Source organism: Echinops telfairi, unplaced genomic scaffold (genome assembly GCF_000313985.2).
Source record: "Echinops telfairi isolate 266 unplaced genomic scaffold, ASM31398v2 ScPeMD7_2565;HRSCAF=3150, whole genome shotgun sequence".
Taxonomy (NCBI): domain Eukaryota; kingdom Metazoa; phylum Chordata; class Mammalia; order Afrosoricida; family Tenrecidae; genus Echinops; species Echinops telfairi.
This window is the reverse complement of record NW_022106463.1, coordinates 11,353,026-11,367,198: the sequence shown is the minus strand read 5'-3', so window position 1 is coordinate 11,367,198 and position 14,173 is coordinate 11,353,026. Positions and strand designations below refer to the sequence as shown.

Below are 14,173 nucleotides of genomic sequence, written 5' to 3'. Positions count from 1 at the left end.
GTTGTTGTGAGGGGTGAGGAGGACGCAGAGACACCAGGGGAGGGCATGGCCAGCTGAGGCTGCAAGGAGAGCAAAGGCAGACTCTAGCCCAGAGGGTCCCAAACGGAGCTGGCCCCGCCCCACTTTCAGGAAAGCATTACTCAGTGCCCTCCCGACAGTGGCAGTTCCACGTGGACTGCAGCCCACCGGGGACTAGAGTGCAGGGGCACTCTGCTGTCTGTCTGGCAGAGATGGGGGTGTGAGATGGAAGGCAGAATCCTGAGGTTCGAGAGTCAAAGGACCGCTGCTGTGACCCCGATGGATGGATGGATGGACAGCAGGGACCACAGAACAGACGAACACTGCCCGGGGCTGGGGCCTCCTGACTGCGTGGGCACCCTCTGTTCCAGCTCAAGTGGATTCAGCCTTTAGGGGGTGGCAGGCAAACAGAGAGTTCTCTGGGATTCACATGGCCCGTCTGCACACTGAAAGAGGCGTACAGGATAGAGGCTCCCCATGCTGGGGAAAGAGGGTGGTGCTCACTGCCTGCTGGCAGCCCCGTCCTCCACAGCCACCATCCCTGCATCTACCATGGTGCTCACTTACTTCCTCTCCAGTTCAGAAAAGACCCTGGAAGCCCATTCCTGGGCCTGCCAGTACACGCTGCCCACTGCTGGTCTTTGTGCTCCTTTGACTCTGGGAACCTCCTAGACGCCGTGCCCCCCTCTGGCCCCCCTGCTCTATGCCACTCCTTCTGGCGCCCTCCCTCCACGCCTACTCAGCCAATGGTCTTGGGGGGCTCCACAGTAACCAACACTCTGTATCACAGGCTTGGGAAAGTCTATCCGCTGGAAAAGATGCGACCTTTCCTGAAACCCCGATTTCTAGATTTCTAAACACCTTTAACGACCACCCCCACCCCCTTTCAAACGATCTGGGCTGACAAATCCTGGCCCAGAGCCTCTTGGCTTGTGGACTGCCTCGCCATCCCCGACCCTGGGCTGGCTTCCCTCCTGAGGGCTGGAGGGGGTCTCCATCGCTGGCTCCCTTCCAGTCCTCATTGTTCTAAAGGGGAGGGGTGTAAAGGGGGCCAGTGCTCTCCCCTCTATAGACCTTACTCTCCTTGGGTGAAGCCACTTGATTGAGAAACTCCACACCCAACTCAGTTCTCAAATTTCAAGTCTTTACTCCTTTTAAGAACGTTTACATCCTCTTCCTGCAAAGGCCTTCGCTGGACAATCGCCTTCATCCCTCTGTCCTCTAACTTCCTGCAAAACCAGATTCCTGAATGCAGTAAACAGCACTGATAGGGCTTCTCCCTAAGGAGCCATCGGTTGTTAGAGTGAGAGGTTCAGACCCAGCAGCCCCTCCCCAGGGAAGACCTGGGTGCCCTGTACAGCTTCACAGGTTTGCAGAGCCCTCCAGGGCTGCCAGCCGTCAGCACCCACCCAGTGGCCGTGCGTTTGGTTTGGTCTGACCTGATACTCCTTCTCCTAGGCCTGCTTGGTCCCACTCCTACAGCTAGCTCACCACCAGAAAGGGCGCAGTAAGTGAGGAAGGTGCTTTCACCCTTATAGGTTGGCCAAGGGACCCGTTTTATGTGGCTATGTCCTCAGCAATTTGTTTCAGTATCTTTCTCCTACATAACAACAGAGCTAAAAACATGGCACATGGAAGTTTAAGCCCTACATATTGATGGAACAGAGTCCTGTGGGACAGAGCGGAGCAGCCTCATGGTGTCTCCCACGCTGACTCTGTGCTTCCTTACAGACTCAGACTGCCTCAGCTTTCTCACCCAGAGTAGCTGGTGGGTGCCAACCGGTGGGTGACCTGTTGGTTACCAGCCAGATGCCAACCCACCGCCAGGGCCCCTCTGTATGGGGTACGTGAGTGGGACTCTGACAGTCGCATTACGGGGATTTGACATACAGAGATGAGTCATGCAAGAGCAAAACACAAACCGAAACCAAAACCACAACGTGCGTGAAGTGCAGCCCTGCCCGGAAAGAGGAGCCTCATCCTCGTCGTCTGGGGGATTCTAAGAGCCCGACAAAGGGCAGCTTACTCCTCAAAGAACTGTTAGCAAAAGACCAAAGGACGTTCTATCCATTTGGATGGAGGCTGAAGTCCTCTGACTGTGCGTGACATCGACCTGGTTGGGTCTGCAGGACTCCAGCCCTGTGCTTTGACAGCTGGAGCCCTGGTGCATTTGGGGAAGTAGCAAGGTCGCAGACGGAGGGAAGCGCTGCAGGTTTTCCAAAGGACTGGATTGCAGCCTCCGCAGAAGCGGTGAAAAGCGGGAGACAATACCAGCCACGCAGTGACCTGTCCGGCTCGGCCGTAAGCAGCTTTCTAGAAAGGAGCTGGAAATCGAACTAATTGGAGTTTGCAGCAAACGGGCTGGCAGGCGGTGGCTGTGCTGTGAACTCCACGAGGCTGCGTCTGAAGCGGGACGGGTCCCCTGTGGGCTGAGTCTGACCGGTGGAGCCACGTCCCACTCAAAGAGGGGGAAACAGACTCCTGAAAAAAACTCGCCAGGCTTCCCAACATCAAATAGCTTTGACTAAACAGCATTTTGATGAGTTAAGTGTGAGTGAGCTGGGGACATATGGGTTACATTTTCCTTGAAATACACATGGGCTTAAACATTAAGGGGAGAAACGGGAGTACAATGCTTTTAGAGGACCCGGAGCGCTGTAAACGGTGCCCCCGCCACCCTGCCGCGGGGCAGACACAGGCTCGGTGCTGGTGACACCCTGGGTCTCAGAAAGAGACCCTCACCCAGTGTGAGCTTCGTCATGGGGTGCACGCGGCACTTGGGGACGATAGGGGAGGCTAAGACAGAGAGAGCCCCGGGCACAGTGACTAAGGTGCTCCGCTGCTAAGCCGAGGCCGTTGGGCCTCGGGAACCCCAGATGCTCCAGGGAGAGAGGGAGCAAGACGATGTTGTCCCTGCCCGACCCCTTTGTTCAGTCTCGGAGGCCCTGGGGGCAGTTGTGCTCTGTCACATGGGGGTCTCTGTGGGCTGGGACTGGGGCTGTGTGCCACTGCACATGATCTGGCCACCACAGCATGTCAACCCTGCACGCCATCTTTAGAGGAACGTGTGTGTCCTCGGAGCAGCTCTGCTTTCGGAGGTCTTGTGGCTCCTCCACGTACTAGATTTCCCCAGCACCTTGAGTTCTTCCTTCTGCCCGTGGGCACATGGGACGGGCAGTGAGATACGGGTTCTAAAGGTATGCATGATCCAGCTGCCTGGCTGTCCAGCGCGTACCTGGTCCTGCATGTAGCACGTCGCAGGAGGGGCTGTGACTGCCTGATCAACAGACCAGGAGCAGGAGTCCAGCAAATGCCCTGCAGGTGGAACCTTCTTCCATCCCCCTGGGTGCTCGGGGCACGGAATAGGAGAGCAGGAGCACTGTGCCCCGCAGGAGAGGCCAGCCTGCAGTGGAAATCTGAGCCGGGCTTCCCCGGCTTTCGCTTTTAGGCCGAGTTGCATTCTTGAACGAACTGGCTTTCAGTCAGTTGAGCAGAGATGGTAGCACATAAAACTGCTCCTGACCAGGCAAGATCGAGAGGGCTCCCAGGCTGGCCCCGCGCTGGAGGGGCCCCGAGGGACGGGTCCGCTGCAGGGGCTTTCAAATCCAGTCCACAGCGCTGCCCCGGTTCGGGCTTTTTCACCAGCCTTAAAGTCACGCACATCATTTCCTCTGAGTTTCAGGTTCTTGAGCCTGGCAAGCATGTGTGCGTGTGTGTCTAAAGGAAGAGAGACTGACCACTTAAACACACACGCGCGCGCGCACACACACACACATGCATACGCATGCACACACACACCCACACAAACTGGGGACTTGAGAAAGGTTGTGGACGAGCTCTGTTACCCTTTGATGCAAGTTTTCCGTGAGCTTTGGAAGCCCACTCCCCATCTTCCCTGGGCTGCTATCAAAGCTATTCTAAGGGCCGTGCAGCAGGAGGAAGGGGAGGCTGCCTGGCCCTGGAGTTACAGACAGGGACGTGGAGGTGCGACTGCAGGCCCGCCCACAGGCCCACTGAGCAAGGGCGACTCAACAACGCCAAGTCGAAGCAACCAGCCGACTCACAGCCTCCCACAGGACAGGGCGGGACCGCCCCCGCGGGGTGCAGCACGGACTCTTCACGGGAGCGGGAGCCTGGTGGTTCCACACTGCTGCCCAATGCGCCTTCAACTGCGCCGTGCCCCTCAGCACTCGAATGGGCAGGGTAGCCCGTGCCTGTGAGACATCTTTTCCTCGTGACACAGAAAATCACTTCTTGATCAGAGAGCTGCAGCGGGACCCCAAGGTCACACATGGAAAGGACCCACATGACACTCAGTTCAAAGAACATAATTGGCAGGAGTTGAAATAAAACCACCATTCTATGGATATTTAGCTATTCGTATTGTGAATTGAGAAACTGTTTGAGAGATCTAATTAGCATGAGCCGGGAAGTGGATGATTCAGGTAAAAGGGAAAAGCAAGTTTGTTTCACTCTCGGAAAGGAAGCTTTGTGCTGCTGTGTCCTGTGGACGTGCCTCCTGCTCATCCTTCCCCTTCAGACCTCGCCCGGGTTATGCTTGCTTCCTTCTTTCGCAGCTTCAAGGAACAGGACTGGGGTTGCTGCCCCAGCGGTACTGACAGTCTAACCGAGTTGGGAAAGCACACGGGAACATATCTAAAATGAAGAACGGTGTTCCGTGTCTCACAGAGGGTATAATAGCATGTGATAGGGTGGCTCCACAGTAAAAAAGACAGAAGAACATGTGTGGGGAGGACGTGGCAAACCAGGCATGTCGCACAGCGCGGGTGGGAATGTGGACGGACGCACTCACAGGCAAGCCATCTGACCGCGTTTCAAGCAGGGAGAGCGCAGAGTGGCCATGCGCGACCCAGCAACTCTGCTCCCCGTTTACCAGGAGGAAGGAAGCATGTGCTCACAGCAGCCCTTTTCTTCTCAGTCAGCAGGGGCAGGAGAGAGGGCACAGGGTGGCCTGCGAGTCCACGGATGCAGCCAGAGGAAAGGAAAGCGACAGCGTGGGTGGACCTTGGGATTGCTACAGCGGGTGGAAGCAAACAGGCATCTGAGACCACGTGGTCCACCGAGCAGGAAACCCATGCGCACGGGGCGTAGGGCAGTGGTTGCTCAGGGTGTGCAGCAGGGTTGATGCGCTGGGCAGCTAACTAGAGGATCAGCAGTTCAAAACCCCCGTTGCTCTGCCGAGAAAGTGCAGGTTCCTGCCTTGGTGGCACGGGGTGTGCTGGCCCATCCCGAGTCACAGAGGGTTCCTTGGCAGGGAGCGTGGTCTCTGTTCCCTGGGGGGACACTGTGGGGAGGGCTGTACTCTGGGAGTGCAGGGGGTCCCCGGGTACAAATGTCTGACTTACGGAAAAGCCTGCTGGCCCTTTAACGCAGCGCTTCCAGCCAGCCAGTCTTGGCTAGCAGTGTCAGGCTGAAGTGGAAACAGACCCCAGTTTTTAGAAGTTGGGTGATTCATTGTGGTAACTGGAATGGTGGAAGTCCTGAAGTGGGAGGCTTAGAAGAGTCGCCGTGGGCCCTTTTAGGAGTCTGATGTGAGGATGGGCTGGTGGCAGGACACATCACAAGCGGTGGGCGACCATCTTTGAGCCGGGTGTGCCATCTTTGAGTGGGGCAAGGTCCTTTCAGAAGCCTGCTTTAATGCTGTGCAAATGATGGCGATATTACACTAACACTGTGACATCAAAGTGACACTGTGACATGTCACTAACACTGTAACATCCTGTTAACACTGTGGCATCACCAAAAACCCATGAGATCACACTAACACTAAGAGTATACAACACCGCGACATCAAAATAACACTGGAATCACACTAAGACTGTGACATCAGAGCAACACCGTGCCATCACTGGGATGGTGACATCAAACTGAGTCTGTGATATCATGCTCACATTGCGACATCGCACCAACATGGTGACAGCACACTAACACTGTGACATCATACTAAGAGTGTGACAGCCACAATGTGCGGGGAGGGAGGGCAGTGTTGTGGTTGGCCAGTGACTCGATCGTAAAATGTCTCAGCATGGCTGAAAGAGGGCAGGGTGAGAGGCAGAGAGAAGCATGAAGGGCATCCGCAATGACATCAGTGAGGGCCTCGAGTGGGTGGTGGGTGGGATGTTGGTGAGAGCGGCTTACATAGCAGAGCAAGACAAATGATCCCCACCCACAGCGTTGATAATCCAACATGTGGGCGTAGACGCGCCATCTCCCAAGTTAGTCAGACCGCTGCACCAGGGGTGACATTAGGGGTGTTGTGACTTCGAATTCCCCCACGTGAATATTCTTGTCATTGGTCAGCATGGGGACAGGTCCAGGGCTCTAATAACAACGTGGCGGTGGGGGTGCTTCCTGTCAGTTGGGCTAAATCACCCCCCACCTCGGTCACTTGAGCTCATCATGCATGTTAGCGGCTTGACCGACACGCAGGCCAAGAAAGGACCATGGGCAGAGGGCGAGGTCCAGTGAAATGGAGTGGTCTTAGTGCGGGATTCCTGCGCTGGACATGTGAGTCACGTGTGGCATTCTCGGGGCTCGGGTTCACATGGGGGTCACTACCAACACAGGGTTAGAGTAAGTGAAGTGAAGGGTCTCGGGCATGAGGCCAACCTCAGGGCCGGGGTCCCTGGAGTCCTGCCCACTGAACTGTACCAGGTACCAGGCACACAGACACCCACCTGGCCCCTGGAAGTGACAGCTCATAGCGTGAAGGAACTAAAGGGGCATGGCTGGCTGGAGAGTGCTGAGAGCTAGAGAACTACGTGGGGCATTTCAGCTTGATTAAGACTAAGAAACACCAAGGAAAATGAAATACACCCGGGAAAGGTTGACATTTAAGTAAAACGGTGGTGGTGTCGGTTAAGTGGTAGACAACTAACCAGAAGGTTGGGAGTTCAAACCCACCTGCTGGTCCTCGGGAGAGAGAAGAGGCTGTCTGCTCAGTCAAGATTGACAGCCTCGGAAGCCCTAAGCAGGGTGGCTCTGAGTTGGAATCAACTCGATGGCAGTGGGTCGGGTTGGTGGGATGGCCAGAATGGAGTGCCCAACACCTAGACCACCCATCAAACAAACCAGCCTTCACGATTAGCACCGTGCGCACACTTCTTCATCCTTAGAGCTCTGTCTAAACACAGTTAGACACAGAAAATGCTCCGGAAATCCTTTCAGGAGCCTCCCAGCATATAGGCAAATACGTGTGTGTGTTCTCTAGGGACACTTCAGCATCCTGCAGGCCCATGCATTAGTGTTTCAGATGACATGGCCCCTGTCAGTCCAGATGATCCCTGACTTGGCCTTAGACCAGGAGACAGGGACAGGCCAGGTGACAGAGGGTTGCTTGGGGTGGGGGGGGTGTCCCAGCAGTGTGCAGTGGGAGGAACAAGGCCAAATAAAACTGGGGGTGGGGGCAGGGCAGGCGTAGAAGACCTGGCTGAGGTCTTGGCCCCCAACCACAGGCCTGCGGGAAGCCAGAGGTAGGTGTGTGTCTGTGAGGCTGACATTCGGCCCTGCCTCCCAACTGTGGCATGGGGGGAGAGAGGCCATCTGTCCCCTGGAGACCTGTAGGGTAGTCCCACTCTGCAGAGTGGTGGCCTGGGAGTGGGTAGCAGAACCTGTTCCCTGTCACTGAAAAGCCATCCCACCCACCGGTGCCTGCCAGCCCCGTGAGCTCACCTGCCAGGTTGTCCATCTCCTTCTCCTGCAGCAGGCTGACCGCGTCATCGTCCCCCTCCAGCATCAGCTCAGCCTCGGCATTCTGGCTCACCACTGCCTGGCTCCGGAAGGCTTTCTTAGACCTCACCACGCCCTCCTCGGTGCCTGCAGACAAGCCAAAGGGACACGCTCAGGCCTCGGGCCACCAGCATTAGCACCAGTGCAGTTTGCCCACACGGCCTCAGGGGCCAGTACTTTAGCTGTTGCACTGATTGATGACAACTGCAGACTATTTCCATCCATCCCCTGTGGGGCACCTTCTGATGGAGGGAAAGCAGGCCAGGTGGCTGGCCCGGTGCAGAGAAATCCCTGAGTCCCTCCCATTGCCGGCTCGGCGAGCCGGGGTGCAGGGCAGCGGATAGCCAGCCCCTGGAGGGTCTCTGCAGAGGCAGACTGCCACACCTTGGCCCCTGGAGAGTGACTGGTTGCCAACCACTGGCATTTCCGCCAGCAGCCAGACACTTAACCCACAACGCCACTGGGGTTCGAGCAGAGAACCCAATCTAACCGACCGACTCCTGCTCCCAGCGCCCTGCAGAGCCGACAACCAATTGCCCCACTGCGTGTCCCAGACTGGCAGTCTTTCTCCAGAGGAATCGCTGGTGGGTTTGAACCGCTGACTCAGCAGTTCGCACCTCAAGGGCTCCCGTGGAGAAATGTGAGCTTCAGATCCATGCACCTTTTCCAAACCACCAGGCCTCCGCACACCCCCGCTTCCTGATCCCCAACGCCACACCCGCACAGGCCATGGCTGCCAGTCACTGAGCCATGTACGGGTGGGCGAGAAAGGCCCTCATGTGAGAGGAGAGTGGTTATCTTGGGGGTGGATGCACAGCCCCCACCCAGGATCATCTCCTTAGGGTGAGGGAGAAGGGATTCTCACCAGCCCTGAGGAGGCCCTCGTCACAGAAGACCCCGTGGCCCTGGGGATGCACCTGGAGCAGGGACAGTGACTCAAAGTCACCACCAAAAGACCCGGGCCAAACCCCAGGCCAGTGGGAGGATGCTACGCACAGTGCCTCTGTAGGAGGGGGCAGAGGGGGCAGAGAGCCTCCTCTTTCTCCCACAGGCCTCCCCTGGCAGGCGACCATCCTGGTTTCCTGCGAGCAGCCCAGAGTCTTGCTCCTCGTGGCACCAGTGTTTCTTCAGAACCGACAGAGCAACAGAGATAGGAAGTGGATTCCTATGTACCATGGCCCCATTCTGCCCCTCGGGCTGCCTGTGCCATCCAGGTAGACCTGCTGGGTGTGGCTGAACTGTCTCCCTTTTGGTCAGCTGCTGAGCATTGAACCAAACCATCTGGCCACCAGGGCTTCCCCCAGGAAGCTCCCTTCTGGTCATGTCCACCACTGCTCCCAGCTTCCTAAGTTTTCCAGCTCCACTCCCACCCACCCCCGTCCCTCCCACCACCCACCTGGTCTTTGTTTGATGTTTTGGGGCAGATTTGGGGGGAACCAGGTTCTTCACATGGACCAAGATGGGTCTCTAGGAGACAAGGTGTGTCCCCCTGCCTCCTGGTCAGATCCACTCATAGAGAAGGTGTGTTTCGCAGGCGCGTGGCATTCTTGTCCTGCCCGGGAGTTGACAGGCAGGAGAAAGCAGCAGCGCTCCCAGGGACCTCCCCGGGAAGTCCTCTAACCTGCCTAAGTGCAGGCTGCAGCTCGGCAAAGTCCCTGATTACATGGTCTTGCGCCAAGCATTTATCTAAATTACAGTGTCTGAGAGCCAAAGGTACTTTTCAATCACAATATCCTTTATGAATTAGAGTTTCATTTATCAAAATTACAGGCAGAAAGAGGTAGGTCTCCGAGCGCTGCCTCATTACAAGGCTTGTAAACAGTGTCCTTAGAAAGAATTGGCTTAACACCCAACAAATCAAATTCTGATTGGGAGGAGAACCCACTCGCGGTCATCTGTCTTCAGGAGACGAGCTGGACGGTGCAGTGTGGCCCTCAGCCATCCATCAGGAAATTAACCAGCAGAGACCACGTGCCTCCGAAAGCCCGGGGTCTCAGCATGCAGGGGGCTTTGGGGCTGGCCTGAGGGGTAGCCCTCCGTGGGGCTTTCCCAGGGGGCTGTGCAGGGCCACCCACTGCCAAAGACTTCAGGAGTTGATAACTAAGCACAGGGTCCTGACGACAGAGCAATGAGGTCGATGTGCAGTCACACACACGCCCTATGCACACCCTGCTGCACCCTCAGCCCGGGACGGAGAATGTAAGATGTGAGCCCCAGGCTCTTAGGAGACACAGAGGTGGGGGGGGGGGACTGGAGTGAGAAGATATGGGATTTGCCCATGAAATTTCTGGAGGCCCCGGTACACACTTGGAGAGGCTCTGAGTGGGTGAGGAAGCATAAATTAACATGTTACATGAAAGTAAATTAGGCTCGCTTTTAAAAGTCTAGTCAAAACCCCAGGATTCCCTGAGAATCAAAATATATTTAAAAGGACAAGTAACAAGGAAAATGCACCTACAAGCTAGCATTATGGCTTCAGCTGTGAGTCTTGTTATTGCTGACATTTAAGATCGCTGGATTGAGTTGAGCAGAGTCAACTAGAAGATGTGGAGATCCAGAAATGGCAGATTGGAGACACTGAACTTTTCTTAACAGGACTCAAAGGACGATGTCTATGTGAAGTGCTGATTCAAAGAAAATAAACTATGTCATCTGCTCATCCAGGCCCTTCATAGAGACAAATATGTAAGAATAACATTTTTTGACTAGATTTATGCTCTTGTCAATATTTACTTTAGAACGAGTGCAGAAATAAGATTTTAATTTGTTATTGTATAAACGTGTGTCGTGTGTACAGCCACACGCAGTGTGAGAACCTGTGTCTAGTGTGATCTGTAGAGTGTAAGTCTAGGGTCATGGCCTGGCCCCAGAGCAGACAGTGCCAGGCATTCAGATCTGGAAGCTCTCTTCTTACCTCGCCTCCATCCTCCAGGGCCCGTCTGGTCTGTCCCTAGCTTCTTGCTGAGCATGTCTTTCCAGTACAGAGGGCGAGAGAGCACCTGGCTCCTCTGACGCCTGTACTGAGGGACTCTCCTAAGATGGCATCTGCCCGGAGCCTGGAGGCCACAGTGGTCACCAGCCCAGCGGCCAGCCAAAAGGTCCAGGTTCCAACTGACTGAACAAGCACTGCTCTGTGGTTGACTCTGACTCACAGCGACCCTACAGGGCAGAGTAGAACTGCCCCTGTGGGCTTCTGAGACTGCAACTCTCTATGTGAGGAACAGCCACTCAGTCTCCCACGGAGGGGCTAGAGGGTTTGAACAGCCGACCTTGGCGTTGGCAGCCTAGCGCTCGCCCCACTGTGTCACCAGACTTCTGACAAGCGTACAGTCAGCAGTCAATGTTTTATCACTCATGAGAATGTATGGGTGACGAAAGCGCTTAGCAAAGAGTCTGGGTGGTGCAGTGGTGAAGTGCTCATCGGATGGCTCATCTAACCCACCCAGCTGCACTGCAAAGAGACAGTCCTGAAGATCTGCTCCCAGGAAGATGGCCACCCAGGATGCCCTATGCAGTGGCAGGTCTGCTCTGTCTCAGAGGGTTCCCGTGAGTTGACCATCGGGCACTGAATAAGGAAGGTTGTGGAAGAATGGAGGCATTTGGAAAGTGGTGCTGGAGAAGAACACTCAAAGTCCCATGGGCTGCCAAAAAGGACAAACCAATCAGTCTGGGAAGAAGGAAGGCCAGAGTGACCCTAAGAGGCCAGGATGGTGAGACTTTGTCTGACTAGTTTGGACACATCATCGGGAGGGGCCAGGCCCTGGAGAAGGCCCTCGATGAGACGGACTGACACAGCGTTTGCAGCAATGGGCTCCACATACCAACCGCGAGGAGATGGCACTGGACCGGGGTCCGTGGGAGCCGGGACTGACTCTACAGCACCCAGTGATCACATGCAGTCTTAAGAACGGCAGCAGGTCTCGCAGCGTGGGTGTTTGAAGATGAAATGACGACAAAGACTCTCCACAGTTACCGCTCTGCTTGCTTTGGAGAACTATCCAGGAGAGGCCCTGTGGGTAAGGCTCTCCTTTGCCTTTGGACTGAAATCGGAAAAGTTAAGTCTTGCTTTAATTTTACCCAACGGCACTATCAGGAAATTCGAATGTTGCTAAACATCTGGAAATCGGTTTCGCAAGACGGTCCTTTTATGAAGGAGAAATCCTTTTCAATATCTACTGTTTCATAGCATCTCAGGCCATAAAGTGCATCCTGTCAGGCCTGCCCTCCATCACACAGATCAGACGCGGCAGCGCTGCTACAATCGGGGTCCCCTCTCCTTCAAGCACTGAGGACATGAAGGACACTCCTGGAATTTAAATAAAAGGAGTATTTCTCGGAGAGCTGAAGTCAGAGCAACAGCTAGCTCATGGGGCCTTTGCTTTCAGCTGTTCTCAGTGATGCGATTTAATTTCCACTAAGAGGCAAAGACTTGACGGTAAATGTACCTCTTAACCGAGCACATCAGACACGAGGCCCCAGCCGTAAGTAGCGGCCCCATCAATGCCAGGGCCGTTCGCAGTTCTGACAACGAGTAAAGACTGCAAGAAAGCTTCCTCTGACCTGAGACACCTAGCATCCGCCTCTTGAGGTCCTTCAGGGATGACCTTCCTGGGCCACTCGGGTGAGAGCAGCAGCTATTTCCCAGGGGCACCCCGCACCATTGAGCCAATAGTTTTCCTTGTACATCATTGCAATTCACAATCCAATCATGTGCTTGACTTTGTAAGGCGGGCCGTGCTGTGAGGGAGGAGAGCACTCTCTCCGGCTGCAACCTCAGCAGGAAACAAGCAGAGCCAGCTGTGCAGCGCCGGGTTCTGAAGAAAGCCGACTCGGAGCAGAGAAATCCCACAGGTAGTCTGTTAGTGATACTCAATAAAAGACTGCATTAGGGAGAAGGACCGGCCATTGCAGAGGCTGCTCCCCCTCATGTGCACCGTATGTTCTCAGGTGAGGGCTCTCTTCATCAACAGAAAATTGGTCCATGAAAGCCAGTGTTTCCATAAATGGAACTGACTGGGCTCCTCCCAAGAAACAAAAGATTTCGTTGCAGTAAAACCCCGAGTCTTTGCCGAGCTGACTGAACAGGTACACAGGTAAAAGCACTCGGACCTCCCTCCCCCGTTCCTTCCTTGTGGCATTTTAGCATAGATGAACTGGATGTAAAGGTGGCCCCGCCTCACTTCATTTTGGTAGACAGAGATGTTATTAAACAGCCCAGCAGGAACGTTGAGCGTCGGGGGAAAAGAGGAGGGGCCTGGAGGAGGTGGACAGACAGCGGGACTGTGGCTGTGGGCGCCCCATCAACAGTGACGGCGAGGCAGGGCGGGGCAGGGCCTGGCCGACAGGGTCTTCTCTGTGGAGGGTGGGGTCCCTGTGAGCACCGGACGATGATGAGGATGATGACGAGGATGACGAAGGCCACGTCTTGATGACTCGCTGCCGGGGAGTGGGTTCTGACTCAGCGTGACCCTACAGAGCAGCAGCATAATGCCGACAGAATCTAAAGCCCAGCTCCAGCCACTTCATATGGAAAATGACCCAGACTGAGAAATCACAATCCCACCCACACTAGTGAGGGTATCCGTGGCCCATTTTAGCCCCGGAAATTCGAGTCCAGCATCCTTTGTCGGAGGGGGCTGTGCGGCCGCCTCTGCTTGTTCTAAACCAGACATAAACATCAGCCCTGGGTGGTGGGGGGTGCTGGGGGGTGCGGGGGCCGGGCAGCAGCTCTCTGGAGGGCCGGGGGACACGTTTTTGGGGGCATATTAAGCTTGCCACCACCTGGGCACTGGTTAAGATGAGATGTTCACCTAAATGATTCCAGGTGTGGAAAGCCCGACTCAGCTGGCTTACGCCTGTAAACAATTTGCCGGCATTTAAGAAACCCGAGAAGAAAATGGCTACCTAGCACCAACAGTTCCTGCCCGTGCAAAAGGACGGCGAGGGCACTTGCGAGCTGGAGGACGGGATCAATAGGAAGGTGGCTTTCATTTCACGGTCCCCGCTCTGCGCGGCTGGCAGACAGGGTGCTCTGATTACAGGACCCGCCTCCCAGTAGGGCCTGGGGCGAGGGAGTCGGAGGCGGGATGGGATGGACGCTTCATGTTGGCAGGCCTGCTAACAGACCCCACTGTCTTCAGAGACACGCCTGTGGTCTCACAATTTGGTTCTGACAGAGCAAAAACGAAGAGAAAAGAACGAAAGGAAAAAGCCAGAGTTTCATTTATTCCTAATTCAAAATATTCATATGTAAGCAAGATTTCTTCCAGCGAGCCTACCGAGGGGATATTCATAAATGGCGTTTTTAAGCCGGAAAAAGAACGCAATTAAAAGGGCGTGAGGAAATATGAGTGTGTGGCAGTGGCGCGCGGGCTAGGTGGGCCCTGATAACGCAATCAGACCTCGG

The 14,173-nt window shown here is 55.3% G+C and overlaps 1 protein-coding gene across 1 annotated transcript in view; it reads right to left on the bottom strand.

Annotated features, from left to right (window-relative positions):
- NBEA (neurobeachin) overlaps window positions 1–14,173 on the bottom strand; it is a 465,975-nt gene that overhangs the window by 155,574 nt on the left and 296,228 nt on the right. The window contains exon 39 of the mRNA XM_045294000.1: window positions 7,711–7,854. Coding sequence (XP_045149935.1) covers window positions 7,711–7,854 — 144 coding nt within the window. The remainder of the gene's footprint in view (window positions 1–7,710; window positions 7,855–14,173) is intronic.